The sequence below is a fragment of the Pseudonaja textilis genome, chromosome 1, assembly GCF_049901715.1.
Source record: "Pseudonaja textilis isolate UNSWEBS1 chromosome 1, rPseTex1.2, whole genome shotgun sequence".
In the NCBI taxonomy this organism is placed as follows: Eukaryota; Metazoa; Chordata; class Lepidosauria; order Squamata; family Elapidae; genus Pseudonaja; species Pseudonaja textilis.
In genome coordinates, this window is record NC_141990.1 from 5,550,715 (window position 1) to 5,571,782 (window position 21,068).

Sequence of the window (21,068 nt, forward strand, 5' to 3'; positions counted from 1 at the left end):
GTTCATGGAGGGCCCTCTAATGGGAGGGGCGACCCCCTCGACGCGCGCGCGCGCGCGCGGCCTCGGAGGGGCTGGCCCCGCCCCGGCTGGGGAAGGGGGCGCGCGCGTGACCCTCCCCCTCTCCCAAGTTAGCGGAGGGAGGGACGTTTAGGAAAGGGGAGCGTGAGGGAGGCTGCTGTTGGAACAGCCGACGGACACACAAACACACACACCCCTATCTCACACACACACACACACACACACGCCTCACACATACACAACCACCCGGTCATCCCTCTTCCTTTGGCTAAAAGGGGTGTGAGAGGGTTGGTGGGGAGGAATAGAAGAGAAGCTGTGGGAGCTTCGTTACTGGAAGCTTTCAAGAAGAGACTGCCCTGTGTCAGAAATGGTGTAGTAGGGTCTTCTGCTTGGAGGGGCAGGTTGGACTAGATGACCTACAAGGACCTTTCCAACTCCGTTAATCTTGTCTGTTAAAACTTTTGCCCCTCAGGGACCACCAAACTCATAATTTTAAATCCCTGGGAAAATCCCCCCAAAAGTCTGCAGGAAAATTCCTCATCCCGTTTTCCTACCGATCTATTGTTCTTTATTTATTTTATTTTTTTTTGGGGGGGGGGGAGAGACTTTTGGCTTCATGCAAGGAAAGCAGCAGCAGCAGCAGCAGCAAAAGTCTTTCTTTCTCTCCCCTGAATTCCAGAAATGAGTCATGCTGGCACAGCCTCTTGGAGCAGGAGGCCTTGCAGGGTCCCAAAAACTCATTTCTGGCAGAGTTTGGGGGAGAGAAAGAAAGACTTTTGCTGCTTTCTTTGCATGCAACCAAAAGCTGAAGAAGAAAGAAGCGGAAAGAAGCAGCCCAGTGGCCAGGCCAGTCACACGGGGCAAGTTTCCCCTTCCACCCTTTCTCCCTTCCCCTTACTACCTCGTGTTGTTCGCAGTGCAAGCGACACAAGCCTTGTGTTCCTGCGCAGCCTGGAGTAATTGCTTTGGGAGGTATTTTGAGAGTGACACTTCTCTGCAGACCACCAAAATTTTCTCACTGAATACCAGTGGTCCCTGGCCCACTGGTTGGCGACCACTATGTTAAAGAATAGAATAGGAATAGAATAGAATAGAATAGAATAGAATAGAATAGAATAGAATAGAATAGAATAGAATAGAATAGAAATTGTGGGAGCTTCATCACTGGAGGCTTTCAAAAAGAGACTAGACTGCCATCTGTCAGAAATGGTGCAGGATTTCTTGGACTAAGTGACCTACAAGGTCCCTTCCAACTCTGTTAATCTATCTGTTAGAGAAGAGAAAAGAAACGGAATAGTATAATAACTTTATTGTAACTTTGAATGTACCCTAATCAGCGTACATTAAAATTAAATTTTGTTGCCTACAGCTCTCAAAGTGTCACCACCTCCAATATATACTGCATAAACATAACAAAATAAATACAGAAATACAGAATTATGCATATAGCCACATATATGACACAGAGAAACAACACAGTCTAGTTTGGATGTATACCTGTACATGGTGAGAAAAATGAATCTAAAATTAGTTTAATGGATGCAAAACACGTGTTTCAGGCTCATCTAAAAGGCGAACTGGCCCTAAACAGGCACAGGTTGAGGGGTTTTTCTTAGCATCTTTGTGAGGAGGGGGTGTCTCGAGGTCAAAATGGGTAGCCTTTCTGCCCATTGTGTTTGTTGGATTTAAATGCAGATTTAAACATTGTTTTAATAAAGTCAATGAGGGGGCCCTTGGTGCTCTCTGAGCTTGGTGGTGGTGGGTTGTTGTTTTTTTGCAGTGGTTGCATTCTCCAAACTAGGCTCTCTAGCACTAACATCGTTAATTGGCTGGAATAGGGCGCCTAGTTTGGAGAATGCAAGATCTGCAAGAAAACAGCCCAGCTGAAGGAGCACCAAAGGACCCACTCATTGTCCTTATTAAAACAATGACATTTAAATCTGCATTTAAACTAGGAGCACCTAGTTTAGACCGTTCTCCAAACTAGGTGCTCTAGGAAACTGATGAGGTTATCTAGTTGGGTCATGAAACGTCTGCAAGAAAACAACCAAACTCGGAAAGCACCAAGGGTCTCACAGTTCAACCATGAGCTACCAATATTGTGTGCCCACCAACTTGCCGCTTGTGCAAGTCGAGCTGTGCACGCACCTGCCAGCCCGCCATTTATGCATCCCAATTCCCCTCTCTCCTCCACCAGCCAAGTTCCCAAGCCAAAAAGGTTGGAGACCACCGCACTAAACCGAACTGGTTCTGAACTCCCAGAAGGCGGCATTTCTGAGTGGGTGATACATCGATTTTGCATCTGGATCAAAAGCTCCAGCTGTCAGTGGAGATACTCAGTCATCCAGGTCATGGTTGTCCCAAAGGTGCATTTTTTTTTCTCAAGAGGAAACTGGACTTTCTGGTTTTTCTTTGAAGACATTTTGCTTCTCATTCAAGAAGCTTCTTCAGCTCTGACTGCAGAATGTGATCCAGCTGATGCGGACTGCATGTACAATTTTGATCCCCGCATCCTTGTTGAGCAAGGTTTCGTGTTCATGTGTCACGTCTTCATAAACATCGCTATAGCGTTTAATAGGTCTGTCTCTAAGGATTTTAGCCTCAGGCGCCCATTCTGTAAATCATTTCCTGTGCCCAAAGTGCCATTGGGCATAGCACGGTTTAGTGATTATCAGGAAGAGAACTGGTGTAATTACTGGGTTTGTACAGTTACAATACTTGATAATACAGGAGTTTGGTTTATAAGTTACAAACAGATTTAATAATGGTAAAAGCTTAATGATTTCCACTATTTTTTTAAATTTTTGGCCCTGTATACACGTGGGCAGGCATAGCTAACAAATCTGGCAAAACAAACAAACAAACCCAATCATAAGGGTGGGCCATTTCTGAGAAAATACTGTTTTCAGTTGTCTGAATCATTTAATTATATTGTCTGACTTGGCTCAAGGCAGGTCACAGTCCATAAAAAAAAATAAAGTAGGCAATCAAAAAAACCAAAACAAAAACCGGGCAGTCCTTGACTTACAACAGTTCATTTAGTGAGTATCTGAAGTTGCAATGTCATTGTTAATCGTGACTTATGACAGGTTTTCACATGGCTGTTGCAGCATCCCCACGGACACGTGATCAAACTTCGGATGCTTGGTGGTTTATGATGGTTTGCAATGTCCTGGGATCATGTGACCTTCTGGCATGCGAAGTCAGTGGGAAAACCAGATTCACTTCATCACTGTTGGAAGGAAAATCCATCTGGTTTCGGTTCCGAGCTGGGAGAAAAATGCTGGAAAACAACATGGAGGTTGATCGGAAAGAAAGTTTATTGATGAAGCAGAACCACAGAGACAATGACAGCATGCTGTTCTGGGTCAGCTGAACGATTAGCTAGAATGGAGTGCTTGCACAAGTGGGAATAACAACAGATAACCAGAGTTGGAAGGGACTTTGTAGGTCATCTAGTCCAGCCCCCCACCCAAGCAGGAGACTCTACACCATTTCTGACAAATGGCAGTCCAATCTCTTCTTAAAGATCTTAAGTGATGGCGCTCCCACAACTTCTGAGGGCAACTTCTGTTCCATTGGTTGATTGTTCTCACTGTCAGAAAGTTTCTCCTTATTTCCAGGTTAAATCTCTCCTTGTTCAGTTTCCATCCATTATTCCTTGTCTGGCCTTCAGGTGCCCTGGAAAATAGCTTGACCCCTTCCTCCTCTCTGGGGCAGCCCCTCAAATATTGGAAGATGCTATCCTGTCTCCCCTGGTCCTTCTCTTCCCTAGACTAGCCATGCCCAGTTCCTGCAACCGTTCTTCATATGCCTTAGTCTCCAGTCCCCTAATCATCCTGGTTGCTCTTCTCTGCACTTTTTCTAGAGTCTCAACATCTTTTTTTATAGTATTGTGACCAAAACTGGATGCAGTACTCTAGGTGTGGTCTTACTAAGGCTTTACAGAGTGGTATTAGTACCTCCCTTGATCTTGATTGTATCCCTCTATTAATGCAATTTAGGATTGCATTGGCTTTTTTGGCTGCTGCTGCACACTGCTGGCTCCTATTTAGCTGGTTGTCCACTGAGACTCCAGGATCCCTCTCACAGTTATTGCTATTGAGCCTGGTTTCACCCAGAATGTGCGTCCATTGGGGCACGTTTGCCCGCTACTTCCACAGCCGGTAGTAATGTTACTAATTTAACAACTGTTAAGTGATTCACTTAACAACTGTGGCAAGAAAGGTCATAAAATGGGGCAAAAACTCACTTAATGGCTGTCTCACTTAGCAAGAGAGCTTGTTCCTATAATCCATTTCATCACACAGGAACTAATTAACGTTTTTACCTCCAGCATTTTATCTTTATACTAATATGGAACCAACATGACATGCATGACACCCAACAATTATGTAAATTGTCTTTATTGTCCGCTATCACTGTATCTCCCGCAATTTATACACGCCTGACTCCAGTGTGGGTACATTCTTTCCCAAAGCAATAATTCCATGAATATGTGGAATGTAATCCACAAAAACTAGTACACAGTACAGGTAGTTCTCGACTTACAATTGGGACTAGAATTTCCATTGCTAAGCGAGGCGGTTGTTAAGTGAATTGCCCCAAATTTTACAGGCAGTCCTTGACTGATGGCCACAATTGAGCTCAAAATTTTCACTGCGATTGGTTAAGTGAGTTTTTCCCTATTTTTACGATTTGTAATGCCACCCTTGTAAAAGAAAAACTGCAGTTGTTAAATGAATCACGCAGTCATTAAGTGAATCTCGCTTCCCCAATTGATTTTGCTGGTCAGAAACTAGCCGAGAAGGTTACAAATGATAATTAAGTGAGCCCGGGACAATACAATCATCATAAAGACATGCCAATTGCATAAAGAGGGGACTTTTTAATCATCTATAGCGGACAGGTGAAAAAGCAAAAAAAAAATTGGAGTGTGATTCTTATTTTAATATATATATATTTTAAATGGAGATAAAAATGAAACCAGAAGTTTACCTTTTGGGTTTAATGGAAAAAGAACTAGAGAAAAAAAATGGCAATTCATTATTATATATGTTGACAGCAGCAAGACTATTGTATGTACAAAAATGGAAGGACGCTTCAATTCCTACTATTGCAGAGGTTGATGGAGTTGGCTGAAATGGCAAAATTGACCACTTTGATTACAGAAAAGAAGAACATAAATACTTTTGTTTCCACATGGAAGCTGCTTCTGAACTTCGTGTTTGATGTAGAGAAGAATGAAACGGACTTTGGGTTTTACTGAGTAGGGTTTCCTGCCTGGGCGAGGGGTTGGACTGGGTCCCTTCCAACTCTGTTAATCTGTGTCTGTATCTAATCATCTTAGTTGCTCTTCTTTGCACTTTTTCCAAAGTCTCAACATATTTTTTGTAAAGTGGTGACCAAAACTGGGTGCAGTATTCCAGGTGTGGTTTTAGTAAGGCTTTATAAAAGCGGTACTAATCCTTCACCTGACTTTGATTCTATGCCTCTGTTTATACAACCAAGGATCGTATTAGCATTTTGGGCTGCTGCCGCAAACTGCTGACTCACGTTTAAGCAGTTACTGTTTTAGAACTTGTACCTTTAGTTTTTCCTGCCCACTATTTTTTCCATATTAAATTTCATTTTGTTGGATAGGACCCATTGTTCAAGTCTGTCAAGATCTTTTTGGATCCTGACCTTGTCTTCTTGGGTGTTGGCTATTCCTGCCAATTTAGTGTCATCTGCAAATTTGGTAAGTTGGTTCCCTTTTTATTCCCTAATCTAAGTCATTTATGAAGATATTTAAGGGGACTGGGTCTAAGATTGAACCTTGTGGTACCCTACTGCTTACTTTCCTCCATGTAGTTGTAGTACCAGTAAGGACTACTTGTTGAGTATGGTTTGTCAGCCAGTTACAAATTGATCTGGTGGTGATGCTTTCTATCCCACATTTTTCTAGCTTACCAAGAAGTAGATTTTGGTCTACTTGCTGAAGTCTAAATCTCCTATGTCCATAGCATTTAGCTAGTCACTTTGTCAAAGAATGAGATAAGATTTGGTTTGGCATGATCTGTTTTCAACAAACCCATGCTGACTACTTTATTTGTTTCTAGGTGTTCACAGATCTGGTTTTTTAAATTATATTTTCCCAGGTATTGATGTTAAGCTGATTAGTTTGTAGTTTCCTGAATTTTTTCCCCTGTTTTGAAAATGGGAACCACATCATCTCTTTTCCAATCCTCTGGTAGTTCTCCAGTGCTCCAAGATTTTTTTAAAGATATGATATAATGGTTCTGAGATAACATCTGCTAGCTCTTAAGCTGAAAAGGTTGAGGAACTTTGCACTAGAAGATCTCCAAGAGCCCTTCCAACTCTGTTGTTCTGATTTAATACCATAATTCCCAGCTCAGCTACAGTTGAGGAGTTGAGGAATATTTTCTCCAAAGCCCCTGAAGGCAGGACAAGAAGCAACTGATGGAAACTAACCAAGGAGAGAAGCAACCTGGAACTAAGGAGGAATTGCCTGATGTTGAGAACAATTAATCAGTGAAATTGGTTACCTCCAGAAGTTGTGGGTGCTTCATCACTGGAGGTTTTAAAGAAGATTGGACAGCCATTTGTCCAAAATGGTTTACAGTCTCCTGCTCAAGTAGAGGGTTGGACTAGAAGACCTCCGAGGTCCCTTCCAACTCTTGTTATTCTATTCTATTCTGTTCTGTTCTGTTCTGTCTTTAGTTGTCTCCATCTATGCAGTCAGATATGGCAGGAGAGGCAAGCTAGCTGTCTTATACAGGTAGTCCTCGAGATGTGACCACACAACTGTGACAAAGGAAGATTGCAAAATTGGGCACGACTGACTTAACAAGCGCTTTGCTTAATGAGTCACTTTGCTGGCTGTCATGGCTAAGGTGGGACTAAAACTCACAATCTTTCTACCCAGGTGCCTTAAGCACTAGACTAGACCCAAGTGGCTCTCTGGAAGCCTCTCTTTCCACACCCATTTAAAATGCATATTTTAAAATTACGCCATCTACTTTGTAACTGCCTCTCAAAACATCTCCTATGCCAGCTTTCTTTCCACTTTTTAAAAAGTTGCTCAGCATATTTCCCTAAGTCCCATGCCTTGCTTCAACGAAGCCTGTAATTATACCTGTATAATTGAAATAATTACATATTTATCTTAGCTGTCCTTGTTTTCTTATTTCTTCAGTTGTCTCTGTTGTTGCACCACAGGTATATTGGATGCTCTTCCAGGGAAAGGCATATAAGGTGTGAAAAACATGGTATAGGAAAAATACAGATAATCAGAATGCTACCATTGGAACTCTAATCTTTTATTAATAGCTGGAAGCTGAGGTGGAATGGAATAAATATGTAAACTATATTAACAAATGCAAAGAAACCCTATTAGAAATGTAGCCATTCAATGATCATTTTTGTGTAATGTAGTAAAACTATCCCTATTCAGGAGGCAACTGGACTTCCTTGCTTTTTCTTTGAAGACTTTTTGATTCTTGTCCAAGAAGCCTCTTCAGCTCTGACTGGATGGTGGGGAATGGAAGGATTTATACTCCTTGCAGACAGCTGGTCATTTGCATCCTTTTTGAGAGTTGTTGAAGCACTTGGAGGTTTGTCTTCGTCCTCAGAATTAGCTGAGGACACAGATAAACCTTCCCAAAGGATGTGTAGGAAGTTAGCACCTACCCCTCTCCTAGAAAAATGAAATATGCTAGGAAATATGAAAAAGGCAGAATATTTCCCCTAAAAGAGAAGCAGAAACTCACCTCAGAGGTAGTAGCTCACCCATCCACCTTTGTTAATGGTCGGTCCATTAAGGCCTGGGCCAGAGTATTCTACATAACAAAGGCCTCTACCCATTTCACCAGCTGGCCTGGGAAGATTGCATAAGCCAGCAGTCAGGTGAAGCCATATGGTCCAGACAAAGCCTACAAAGTTAGTTAAGACCCCTGTTCCAGCCCCTGGGAGTCTGACAGCCAACGGGATACATTTCTTACACAGGAACAGGAAACCCTAAGGTGTGGCCCAACAGAGGGTATAAAACAATTGCACTCTCAGCATCATATGGAGCTTTGGTGGTGCAGTGGCAAGCTACTCTCACTGCAGTTTGGCAGATCGAATCCCACCAGACTCAGCCTTCCATCCTTCCGAGATGGGTAAAATGAGGACCCAGATTATTGGGGGCAATATGCTGACTTTGTAAACTGCTTTGAGAGGGCTGTAGAGCACTATAAAGCGGTATATAAATCTAAGTGCTATTGCTATCTTCCTTCTTTTCCTTCACCGAACATCTTGAAGCATGTGATTGTCCTTTTCACTTTGGAGCTCCAAGCCATGTGGTCCCGTCCACCATTAAACCATCTTTCCAAACAGCCTCCATCTTTCCACTGTCTTTCTTCCCCACTTGGAACTGAACCCAAAGGAATAATTTCTTCCAACAGATGCAAATGACCAGCTGTCTGGAACAGGGAGTATAAATCCTTCCATCCCCCACCATCCTGTCAGAACCGAAGAAGCGTCTTGGATGAGAAGTGAAACATCTTCAAAGAAAAAAAAACCCAGAAAATCCAGTTGCCTCTTGAAAAAAGCACCTTTGGTACACCAGGACCTGGGTAACTGAGAATTTCTACAGATTTGTAGCAAAACTATTCAAAAAAAAGTCTCTGCAATGCTACAATGCAGTGTTTCCCAGCCAGTATGGCTGGCTGGCTCGGGAATGGATTCTGGGACTCAAAGTCCAGGCGTCTTCAAGTGGTGGTATAGCAGCGTCTCCTGCCTTGAGCAGGGGGTTGGACTAGAAGACCTCCGAGGTCCCTTCCAGCCCTTCACTACTATGCTCTATGATTCCAGGCAGAGGAAGGTCAAAACAGGAAAGGCCGTCTCTGCCCGCCACACTTCCCAGCATTCCAAGAGAAAGAAGCCGGCGTTGACTCAATGCAAATGAAAGCAGGCGGGCCGACGGGGAACGAACCAATCCCGCACGGGGCTGATATGAAACGCGAACTACGGAGCTCTGGGCGCGTCTAATTTGCGTCATCAGCCCGATCCAGGAAAACAAAGAAAACAAAGAAAGTTTCATGTGCCGGTAGTTTCCAGCGGATCCTTGTGTCGCAGGTTGCTGGGGTTTGACCTCCAAAATGTCATCTCAACACTGGAAATTTTAAAGAAGAAATTGGATAACTATTTGTCTGAAGTGGTGTAGGGTTTCCTACCTAAGCAGGGGGTTGGACGAGAAGACCTCCAAGGTCCCTTCTGTTATTCTATTCTATATTCTATTCTATTTTATTCTACTCTATTCGAATAAAAGGGGGAGTGGGGAGATGCAAAATGCAGAGTTTTTAACCAGAGGTGGAGGGAGAAGTATTTATTTGTTGAAGCCAAAGGAAAGCCGAATGCTTAATTTGCGGGGTATACATTGCTGTGTTTAAGGATTACAATTCAACTCGGCACTACATGGAGAAATACAAGAACTTGCCCGAGGCCAAATGGGCACTGTCAGATGGTGCTCCATTCAAAATCCAAGAAAGAAATACTTAAGACTCCATTAATTGGAGAAAAGATATCTTTTACTGGAAGTCAAGTGGTAGCAACAAAAGAATTCTGAATCTGAGAAAATGAGCGCATAAATCACATATACAAAGACATGGAGGTGGCTTGGTGGTCATGTGACCGGGTGCACATGGCTGAGTGTGGCCAACTCAATATCACTCACATTGAGGCATGCATCTCCTCCCATGGCCTCTTGTGACTGTGGGGATGCTGCAACAGTAAGCGTGAAAAATGGTCATAAGTTGCCATTGTAACTTTGAATGGTCACTCCACACAAGCAAAGTAGGGGGAAAAAAAACCCAGAGAAGTTCCTGAGACAGAAAGTCTAGTCCTGCCAAGAATGTAATAAGGGTTAAGGGAGAGGCAGTTTCTGTAAGCAACACCAGAATGTTTCCTTCCTGCCTTCCTTACAGGATTAGGCCAGTAATTTCTTCTAACAACTGGTTCTCCAATCTGCTTAGAATGTTAACAACAGGTTCTAGCAAATAGGTGTGAACTGGTAGAATTCCACCCCTGCATGTGATCCTGTCCACCATTAAACCATCTTTCCAAACAGCCTCCGTGTTTCCAGTGTCTTTTTCCCCACTTGGAACTGAACCCAGAAGGATATTTTTTCCAACACCAGAATATTTTATTCCTCTACGAGAGGGGTGGGTGGTAACTTTCTACACTCCAAACCATCCAAGGGCAGGACAAGAAGAAACAGATGGAAACTAATAAAGGAGAGAAGCAACCTGGATGTCAACTCATAAAACATTTTGTATACACGGTTTATAGTTGACAACAGAAAGAAGTGGTGGGGGCTCAAGGCTCATGATTTAATTGGAGTAACTGCTAGGATCCTGACACCGGACCAGGGGTGGGATCGGTTCAGTGATTTGTGATTTGCGTGCATGTGTGAATTGTCAGCTTGCCACCTGGACAGCTGAGCAGCGCTACGTGGGGGTGCGCAGCGGTTGAAAAAGCACTTTTTTCCTGCTTTTTTCAACTGCAGCTGTGCCATGCTAAGCAGCGGAGGTTGAAAAAGCAGGAAATAAAGGTCAGGGCAGGCAGGCAGGCCAAAACAGCAGCAGACATAGAACGCTTTCTTTGTGCATGCGCATGCGATTCCCTCCGCACATGATTCCCCCTCTGTGCTGTGTGTCTCCATGTAATCCCCTCATGCGCATCACTGCACATGCATGTGCGTCTCTTCCACACACCCCTCTGCTTCCTATGCATGTGTGCCAGATACCCAACAATCAGCTGTTGGGTGGTGGTGCACACGTGCATGAGCAGTGAGGCTCTTCCGGGCAACCTCTTGTGTGCCGGAGGAAATGGCACTGCGTGCCACTTCTGGTATGCATGGCATAGGTTCGCCAACACGGTTGTAAGACAGAGGTGTCCAAACTTGGCAACTTTAAGACTTCAACTCCCAGAATTCTCCAGCCAGCAGACTTGCATAGCTGACAGCATAGCTGGCTGGAGAATTCTGGGAGTTGAAGTCCACAAGTCTTAAAGTTGCCAAGTTTGGGGAGACCCCTGATGTAAGATGCTTTCTGAAGACATTTTTATTCAGCGAAACATTTCACATTCCAAATGGGACCCTTTAATGACCTTTTCAGAGAGTCTGGTGGGGGGGGACATTTGGACTTCAATGTGGCATTGCTGGAAAAAAGATCCCGTTGCTGATTTTGAACGTTTGAAGACACCTTTCACATCATCCGGATTGAAAGGTGGCTTCAGAACTGGCGGCATCATGATTTAATTTTGCATTTCAAATGCATTAGCAGGGTTGGAAGGCAACTAGGTGTGTTTAGCCCAGGGATCTTCCAACCTTGGCCACGTTAAGACTTGTGGACTTCAACTCCCAGAGTTCCTCAGCCAGCTGAGGAACTCTGGGAGTTGAAGTCCACAAGTCTTAACGTGGCCAAGGTTGGAAGATCCCTGGTTTAGCCTAATGAAGAGGATGGGGGTGGGGGTCCCAAATCCGGTCAAAGTAATGAGTCCCCTGTTTAATCCAAATATTAGCTTCTGCCCTTCCCTTTAACACTACCTCCCCCCTCCTTTCTGTTCCCACCGAGACCAAATAAAATAAGGGACTGAAAGATTGGCGGGGGTGGGGTGGGGGCGGGGCCAAGCGGGAGGCGAGATTGATAAGCGAGAGGCGGGGGCCGGGGAAAGAGTGGGTGGTCCCTCCTCCCCCCTCCTTTTGGAACGTTGGGCTCCCCAGCGTTCCACCGGCGATTATACCGCGCCGCTTTCACTTCCCCCCGCCCTCCTTTTCGCTTCCACTCCAACGCTCCAGGCGGAGGAGGAGAAGGAAGGAGAAGAGGAGGAAGGAGAGAAGAAGGAAGGAGAGCAGAGGCAGAAAAAAGAGGAAGAACAGGGGGAGGAGGAAAGAGAAGGAGGAAGAGAAGGAGAGAAAGGAGGAAGAGAAGGAGAGCAAGAGGAGGAGGAGGAGGAAGGAAGAAGGAGAGGAGGAGAAGGAGGAAAAGGAAGAGAAGAACAGGAGGTGGAGGAAAGAGGAAGAGGAGGAAAGAGGAAAAACAGGAAGGAGGAGGAAAAGGAAGAGAAGAACAGGAGGCGGAAGAAGAGGAAAAGGAGGAAAGAGGAAGGAGAAGAGGAGGACGAGGAAAGAGGAAAAACAGGAGGAGGAAAGAGGAGGAGGAAAGAGAGGAGGAAAAGGAAGAGAAGAACAGGAGGCAGAGGAAAGAGGAAGAGGAGGAAAGAAGAGGAAGGGGAGGAGGAGGACGAGGAAAGAGAGGAAAAACAGGAGGAGGAGGAGGAAAGAGGGGAAGAGGAGGAGAAGGTAGAGGAGGAGGAGAAAAAAGCCATGTCGGAACAGCGCCTCTGCCGTCTCTGCCTCCCCGGCGCGTGTAAACAATAAAAAAGAAGCCAGCGAGGGAAGCCCAAAAGGACGAGGCGGAGGAGAGAAAGGGAAGAGGGCCGTCGGGCCAAAGGGGGCCAAGCGAGGCCCGGAGGATCCGTCGGGTGGGAGGGGGGCACCGTCGTGACCTCCGCGGCGGCGGCCGGCCGGGGCTGCCGGCTCCCCCCCGCGCATGGAGGGGCTCTGCTGCTCGCTGGCGGTGAGCCTCTTCTCCGACCAGGGAGGCCGGAAATACATGGAGGACGTGACCCAGATCGTGCTGGAGCCCGAGCCGGAGGAGGAGAAGGAGAGCATCGCGGCGGCCGGGAGAGGGGCAGCCGCCGCCGCCGCCGCCGCCTCCGGCCGGGCCAGGACGCCAAGCGAGGCGCCGGAGCCGCCGCCCTCGGCTCCCTCGCCGCCGCCGCCTCCGCCGCCCTCTTCGGTGGCTTTCTTCGCCGTGTGCGACGGGCACGGCGGCCGGGAAGCGGCTCACTTCGCCCGGGAGAACCTCTGGCCCTTCATTAAGAAGCAGAAAGGCTTCCGCTCCGCCGAGCCGGCCGCCGTCTGCGCAGCCCTCCGCAAGGGCTTCCTCGCCTGCCACCGGGCCATGTGGAAGAAGCTGCGTGAGTACCGCCGCCGCCGCCGCCCCGGGGAAAGAGAAGCCGGCCGGGAAAGGCGGCTGAGGCCCAGGGAGAAAGAAGGCCCGCCGGCCGCCCTTCCTCCTACTCTTCCCCCTCCTCGCCCCTCCACACCTGGCTCTCTCACCCTCTCCCTTTCATTCTCCCTTTCATTCTCTCTATCCCCCCCTCCGCTTTCTTTCATTCCCCCTCTCCCTTTCTCTCCCTCTTTCTCTCTTTCATTCTCCCTATCCCCTCCCCTCTTTCTTTCATTTCCCCTCCCTTTTCACTCTCCCTCTCCTTCATTCTCCCTTTCATTCTCTCTATCCCCCCCTTCCTTTCATTCCCCCCTCTCCCTTTCTCTCTCCCTCTCTTTCATTCTCTCCCCTCCCTTTTCTCCCTCTCATTTTCTCTCTCATTCCTTCCTCTCCCCTCTCTCTCTCTCTTTTCATTTTCTCTTTCATTCTCTCTCATTCCCCCTCTCTTCCTTTCTCCTCCCTCCCTCTCTCTCTCTCCTCCCTGTCTTCCCTTCCTTCCTCTATCCCTCTCTCTCTTCCCCTCCATTCCTCCCTCCCTCCTTCCTTTTTCCCTTTCCCTTCCCTCTCTATCCACCTTCTTCCTTTCTCCTTCCATCATTCTGTTCAGTCTTCCTCCCTCTTTCCCTTCCATCCCTCTTCCCCTCTCCCTCCCTCTCTTTTTCTTCCTTTCTTCCACAGCCCCTTCCTTCTTCCCTTTTCCTTTCTTCCTCTTTTCCCTCCCTTCCTCCCTCACTCCCTCCTTTCCTTCATTTCCTCCCTCTCACCTGTCTCTCTCCTTCCCTCCCTTCCCCCAGTGCTCCTCGCCTCTCTTGCCCCTTGCTTAAGCCTCCAAACATTATTTTATTTCGATTCCATCCCAGGAAACTTCCTTCCCAGGGATTTGGGGAGACAGGTGGGGAGGGCTTTTTTTTTTTTCCACACACCCATGGCTCACCCACTGAATGGGTGAATGGGTTTTATCATGCTGGCTTTCCATGGGGAGGCATCTCTTTGTGGGGGCTTCAAAGGAGATGGGGGGGGGGTTTGCCCTAAGCTGGGTGGGTGCATGTGAAAACAAAACAAAGAACTAGGATCGAGTGCCTGGTTTTGTAGCTCTCCTATTTCTTTTGGGGCTGAAAAACCAAACAACCAATCAGAATGCATATTGTAGGGCAGAGGGCTATGATGATGATGATGATAAAATAGTCCTGTGATTATAAGTTGGTTTTTAATGTCCATTCCCCCCCTCCCCCAATTGGCCTTCTGGTGTGTGTTTACAAAAGGAGCATAGCTTGTGTTTTCACTTGTGTGTTGCGTGTAGAAGGAGCTGGGCCTTCATACTTCACAGCTGTAAGACTTGTGGACTTCAGTTCCCAGAGTTCCTCCTCCAGTCAGTGTTAGTTCAGGGATTCTGGGAGTTGAAGTCCACAATCTTAAAGTTGCCATGTTTGAAGACCCTTGCCTTAAAGTCAGGGAGAGCTGTGTTTTACATGGTTGGTTGTAGAGTTTGACCTGGGATTGTGTGAACCAGCGTTCTCCCCTACTTTTAACCCTCAAGATGAGTTGGGCATCCAAATGCTATGGAATTTTGGGGCCCCCTTCCAGTACAAATTCTGTGGTTTCTTCCTCGCGTTGTGGGCCAAATCCAGGTTTGATTACTGGAAGAGGAAGAGGTAGTCCTTGAGTTAACAACTGCAGTGTCTTTGCTAAGCAAAGTGGTTGTTAAGTGAGTCATGCCTGATTTTATGAGCTTTTTTTGGCCCTGATTATTCAGCCAATTGCTACGGTTGTTAAGTGAATCGGCAGGTTGTTAAGCAAATCTGGCTTCCCCCCATTGATTTTGCTTGTTGGAAGCCAGCTGGGAAGTTTCCAAAGGCCAATCACATCTTCGGGATGCGACAACCGTCATAAACCCATGCCAGTTGCCAAGCCCCCAAATTATGTTTGTGTTGTGGATACTACGATGGTTGTAAGTTCGAAGTCTGGTCTTGACTCAACTGTTTTCATTGTCATTGTAGCTTCGAACAGTTGCTGAAAAAATGGCTGTTAAGTTGAGGAATATCTATATTGCTTGATTCATAATTGGCTGTTTAGATTGTGATCAAATGTCTTTGCAGTAACACAAAATCTTGTATTTGTCCCACATCTGAGAACCATTATACACAAGCCCCCTTCTCTGTACACGGCTGGGTACCTCATATTTCAGAAAAAGCCAGAATGGCAGGAGGAGAGAGAGAGAGAGAGAGATTGGTTTGGGGTTTGTGTGTTGTGAGAATGTTGTATTCCCTTCTCCGCAATATATTAGTGTCATGTGTGAATCCAGCTTTTATAGTGATTTTCCGATATATGAGAGTGAGATGCGTGACTCCAACTTTTACATTTTGCCAATATATTAGTGTGTGTGTAAATCCAGCTTTTATATATTTTCAATAAATTGGTGTCCTACGAATCCAACTTTTGTAAGTTTTCCCCCAAATATTAGCAGTGAAATGTGTGAATCTGGCTTTTATATATATATATTTTTTTTGTTGATAAATTAGTGTCCTGTGAATCCAGCATTTCATAAGTGTTTCCCGATATCTTAAGAGTAAAATGTGTGAATCTGGCTTTTATTTTATTTTTTTGATAAATTAATGTCAATCCAGCTTTTGCGTTTTCCAGTATAGTAAGAGAGCAAGGTGTGAATCCAAACTTTATATTTTTTTGATAAATTAGAGTTGTGTGAATTCAGCTTTTATAAATGTTTCCCAATATCTTAAGAGTGAACTGTGTGAATACAGCTTTTATATTTGTTTCTAATATATCAATCAGTGTCATGTGTGAATCTAGCTTACATAATTTTTTCCAATATATCAGTGTCATGTATGAATCCAGCTTTTATATTTTTTCCCACGATATTAGTGTCATGTATCAAGCCAGCTACCCTGTTCTTCAAAGAACAAGGTTGACTCCCTTATTTAATGTCAAAAAAACTCCTCCACCTAAATTATGCACACTCAAGTGAAGATTGAGACCAGTGGAAATGGATGAGTCACTCTGTATATTTTTCTAACTAGTAAGTCCTGTTGAACTCACTAAAGTGAATTTCTGAATCAGACCAGGAAGCATACAGGTCCCAAAATACAGGTAGTCCTCGACTTATGACCACAATTGAGCCCAAAATTTATGTTGCAAAATGAAACATTTGTTAAGTGAATTTTGCCCCATTTTATGGTTTTTCCTGCCACAGTTGTTAAGTGAATCACTGTAGTTGTTAAGACAGCAACATGGTTGTTAAGTTAATCTGGCTTCCCCATTGACTTTGCTTGTCAGAAGGTTGTAAAAAGGGATCACGTGACCCCGGGAGCGGTCATTAATATGAGTCAGTTTCCAAGTGTCTGAATTTTTGATTACGTGACCGTGGGGATGTTGCAATGGTCATAAGCATGAAAAAATGGCCGTAAGTCGCTTTTTTCAGTGTTTGTTGTGGCTTTGAATGGTCACTAATCGAGGACTACTGTATTTTTGGAGTACACTTGGAATATGGGAAGGAGGTCTTACATTCTCACTTTTAAGGATGTGCATAGCTGGATCTTGTTTGCTGAATTGGTTGTGTGGAAGTGTAAGGAATGTTTTCTCTTGATTGACACAATTGAGGTCCATAGGGTTATTTTACTCAGGGGTTACACAGGGTTAGTGGGGAATCTCTCCTCTTCTTTGGGCGTTCAACAGTGTGTAATCTTCTAATTATGGCCACAATGGAGCCCAAAATTTTTGTTGCAAAGCATTAAATGAGGTTTTTTTGGTTGCAGTGTTTTTGTTGCGGTTGTTACATGAGTTTTATCCCATTTTCCCCCAAATGCCATCCCTCTGCTAAACCACTAACTCCCACAACACTGTCAAACTACTTAGTAAGACTGTACTACTATTCTTCTTCTCATTCTTCCTATTAATCATCTCTTCCCACTTATGACTATAACCGTGTTGCTTGTATCTCTACAATTTATATTGCTTTATTTTGTTTCCTAGTATGAATGGATTGCTTATTTAGTAACTGATGACTATCACTAAGTGTTGTATCATATGATTCTTGATGAATGTATTCTATTTTTCCTTTATGTACATTGAGAGCTTATGCATCAAAGACAATTTCCTTGTGTGTCCAATCACACTCGGCCAATAAAGATTCTAGTCTGGTGTGGTCTGGTCTGGTCTGGTCTGGTCTGTTCTATATTCTATACTCTGTTCTATATTCTGTTCTTTTCTATTCTATTCTATACTATTCTATTATCTATTCTATTCTATATTCTATTCTATTCTATATTCTGTATTCTATTCTATATTCTATTCTATATTCTATTCTTTATTCTATATTCTATATTCTATATTCTATTTTCTATTCTATATTCTGTTCTTTTCTATTCTATTCTATTCTATTCTATTCTATTCTATTCTATTCTATTCTATTCTATTCTATTCTATTGTTAAGAGAGACATTGCAGTTGTTAAGTGAATCTTGCAGTGGTTAAACAAATCGGGCTTCCCCCATTGACTTTGCTCGTTGGACACCGGCTGGGAAGGATACAAATGATAAACACATCACCCTGGGACTGTCATAAATACAGATAGTCCTCAACTTTGAGCCCAATATTTAGGCTGCTAAGCAAGGCAGTTGTTAAATGAGTTTTACCTTGTTTTATGACTTTTCTTGCCACGGTTGTTAAGTGAATCACACCAGTTCTTAAGTTAGAAACCCCCGTTGTTAAGTGAATCCGGCTTCCCCACTGACTTTGATTGTTAGAAGGTTGCAAAAGGGGATCGCGTGACCCCAGGGGACACTGCAGCCGTCATAAATATGAGTCAGTTTGCCAAGTGTCTGAATTTTGATCACGTGTGACCATCGGGATGCTGTAACGGTTGTAAGGGTGAAAAAATGGGCCTAAGTCGCTTTTTTCAGTGTTGTCGTAACTTTGAACACTTGCTAAGTGAACAATTGTACGTCGAGGACTACTCTTTTGAAAGAATTTGATGAGATCTGTACAGGTAGTCCTTGACTTATTTAGTGACTGTTCAAGGTTACAATGGCACTGGAAAAACTGATTTGGGACCGTTTTTCACACTTGTGACCGCTGCCCTATGGTGTGATGATCCAGGGTGGGTTACAAAACAAACACAGTCAGATGAAGAAAACAGATGAAGCCCCTTTTATTCCTTCACTTTGCTTCCAAGCTCCAAATATGGAAGACAAAAAAACTCCCACACAATTACAAGAAGGAAAAAAGGAACACAAACCAGGCAAGATAAAAGGCTGGAGGACGTCCACAGATAACACACACTGGGAAGGACGCCAAACTCAAGAGAGGAACTATAAACTAGAGATATGTACACGCTTTGTTTCCAGTATTCGCCAGTACGCAGGTCCAAACTCTTATTCAGTTGTCACACCTGCAGCCCATGAAGAGGATCAAGGTTGTGCTGTCCAGACAGCATATAGTTAGTTAGGAATTGGGAGCTGTCCCCTTAAGGGAATGCTTCATGGTAAATGTAGTTAATGCATCATGGGAAATGTAGTTCATGTCATGTGGTCACATCTGTAATCCTGATTGGTCACTGAATTGACCCTTGGTTGGGTTGGGGGAGGTTTTTTTTTAACTGTTGCTTGGACCCCAGTACCGTGCTGGTGTCATACCCTTTGCTCCATCGTTATGGGACGAAGATCACTAGAATTGTACACTATGAAGTCATCCATGCAAAGAATTGGACATTAGATGAATCTCGACATAACTGTGAGTTATATTTGAGGATGCCCTGTGACCCAGTAAAGAAACTTTGTATGGAAGCCTTTGTAGAGTTTGCCTGTCTGTCTTTATATTCAGCCAGTAATTTTAAAAGACGGATCAAAGGCCCCCTCTTCCTGGTCTCTCTCCCTTATCCTCTCCTCCCTGCGTGCCCTAGGATGGATAGGGGATGGTCCTGGGTCCTCCTGTGACCGCTCAGCCGGCCTCTGCCCTTCCCCAGCCTCCTCCACCACCTCCGGAGCCACACGTCCACTCCCTGTCGGCTGTTCCTGGTCTCCCTCGGGGTCAGTCTCCACCAGGGGCAATACACATGGCCACGGGATCAAAATTTAGAGGCCTGACGAGTGGTTCACATTTATGATGGGTCTCAGTGTCCCTGGAATCACGTAATTCCCCATTTGGTGACCTTCCTGACAAGCAAAAATCGGTGAGGAAAACCGGATTCACCTTAGCAAACGGTGTTACTAACTTGCGAACCGCGATGATGCGCTTAACAAATGCAGCGAGAAAAGTCGTCCAAAGGGGGCCAAACTCACTTGACCCCATAAAGTCTGGGCGCCGTTGTGGTCGTAAGTTGAGGACTACCTGTATATATATTGGCTTCTGTTTGCTGAAGAGTAAAATCGGCCCAGTGTGAAAGGCCCCCGAAAGGGGATTCCAGCTTTGAATTCTCAGCTTCCATTAAAAATGAACAAAAGCAAATTTGACGTTTTTTTTTTGACTGTAAAGCGCTGAAGAAAAGAAAAAAAAAGGAGAATTCCTTATCTATTGTTTTTAATCTTTATTGCACATTTTTGAAACATTTTCCCCACATTTCCATTTTTGACAGTACATCAGCTTTTCTATTTACACAATAATATTTTCATTTTCGATTCCTAGTATATTTCTCTACTATTTGTACAATTATATTTACCTTTTTATAATTCCTTATATATACACTTCCTGCAACTCCTAAGTATTTTTATACACATTCTTTACTTTTCTCCTCTAACTACTCATACCTGTGGTGGGATTCAAAAAATTTTAACTACTGGTTCTGTGGGCGTGGCTTGGTGGGCGTGGCCATGTGACTGGGTGGGCGTGGCTTTTTTCTTTTTTTTTTTTTGCTTTTTTCCAGCCACCCCCAACCCATTTTTGGGGCCTTCTGGGCCTCAGAAGAGGCTCTGGGGGAGTGTTTTGGCTCCCATAAGGCTCCTCAGAGGCTCAGGAACACAATAAATGGAGGAGGGAGGTTGAACCATTGATTGTCGGGAGGGAAAAAAAAGAAAGAAATACCTTAAGGGTCGAATGTCAGGCAGGCGGAGTGAGCGAGCATCGGGAGGACAACTGGGTCGCGGGGGGCGTGGCCAGCCAGAACTTACTACCCATTCGGCGACCCACACTAAACCTTTGCTACCGGTTCACACGATCTGGTGTGAACTGGCTGAATACCACCACTGACTCATACCGTATGTCCCAAATCTTATAATATTCCGTTTCCTCCTTATCTTTTAACTCCATCGTTAATTTGTCCATTTCTGCACATTCAGGCACTTTTTAAAATCACCATTATTTTCTGTTTCCACTGTTGTGCGAAAACGCTTCTGGGCGCTGTCAGTATATGAAGTGTAATATATTGTGTTTTTTTTTTTTAATTTAGATTGTCCTTTATTATACCTAATAGAAATAATTCCAGCTTCCATTCTATTTTTGCTTAATAATCTCTCTCCTTGAGCCGTTTCTTTATCCTCCTCCAATACTTCTTTGCTTCTTTCTTATTTTTATTTAATACAGTGGGAAATGGTTTGGGCTTACTTTATAGCTCCTGCCCAATGAAATTAAATCGACAATGGTCTCAGGATTCATTTAGCCAGAAAATTTCACCTTTGGCATTACAGGTACGGTAGTCCTCGACATATGACTACAATTGAGCCCGGGGTTCTGTTCCTAGAGCCAGACATTTGTTAAGTTCCCCCATTTTACAATCTTTCTTGCCACTATTGTTAAGCAAATCACCACGGTTGTTAAGTGAGTCACATGGTTGTTAAGTGAATCTGGCTTCTCCATCGACTTTGCGTGACCGAAGGTCGCAAACGGGGGATGGGATCACGTGACCACGGGACACTGCAGCCGCCATAACTATGAGTCAGTTGCCGAGTCTCCTGATTTAGTCACGTGACCACGGGGATGTTGTAAGTGTGAAAAACTCTCATAAGCCACTTTTTTCAATGCCGTTGTAACTTCGAACCGTCCCTGA

At 44.6% G+C, this 21,068-nt stretch overlaps 1 protein-coding gene across 1 annotated transcript in view; it reads left to right on the forward strand.

Annotated features, from left to right (window-relative positions):
- Positions 1 to 12,127: 12,127 nt before the first annotated feature.
- PPM1D (protein phosphatase, Mg2+/Mn2+ dependent 1D) overlaps positions 12,128 to 21,068 on the forward strand; it is a 46,730-nt gene continuing 37,789 nt past the window's right edge. The window contains exon 1 of the mRNA XM_026710226.2: positions 12,128 to 13,044. Within this exon, the coding sequence (XP_026566011.2) occupies positions 12,615 to 13,044 (430 nt within the window). The 5' untranslated portion in view covers positions 12,128 to 12,614. The remainder of the gene's footprint in view (positions 13,045 to 21,068) is intronic.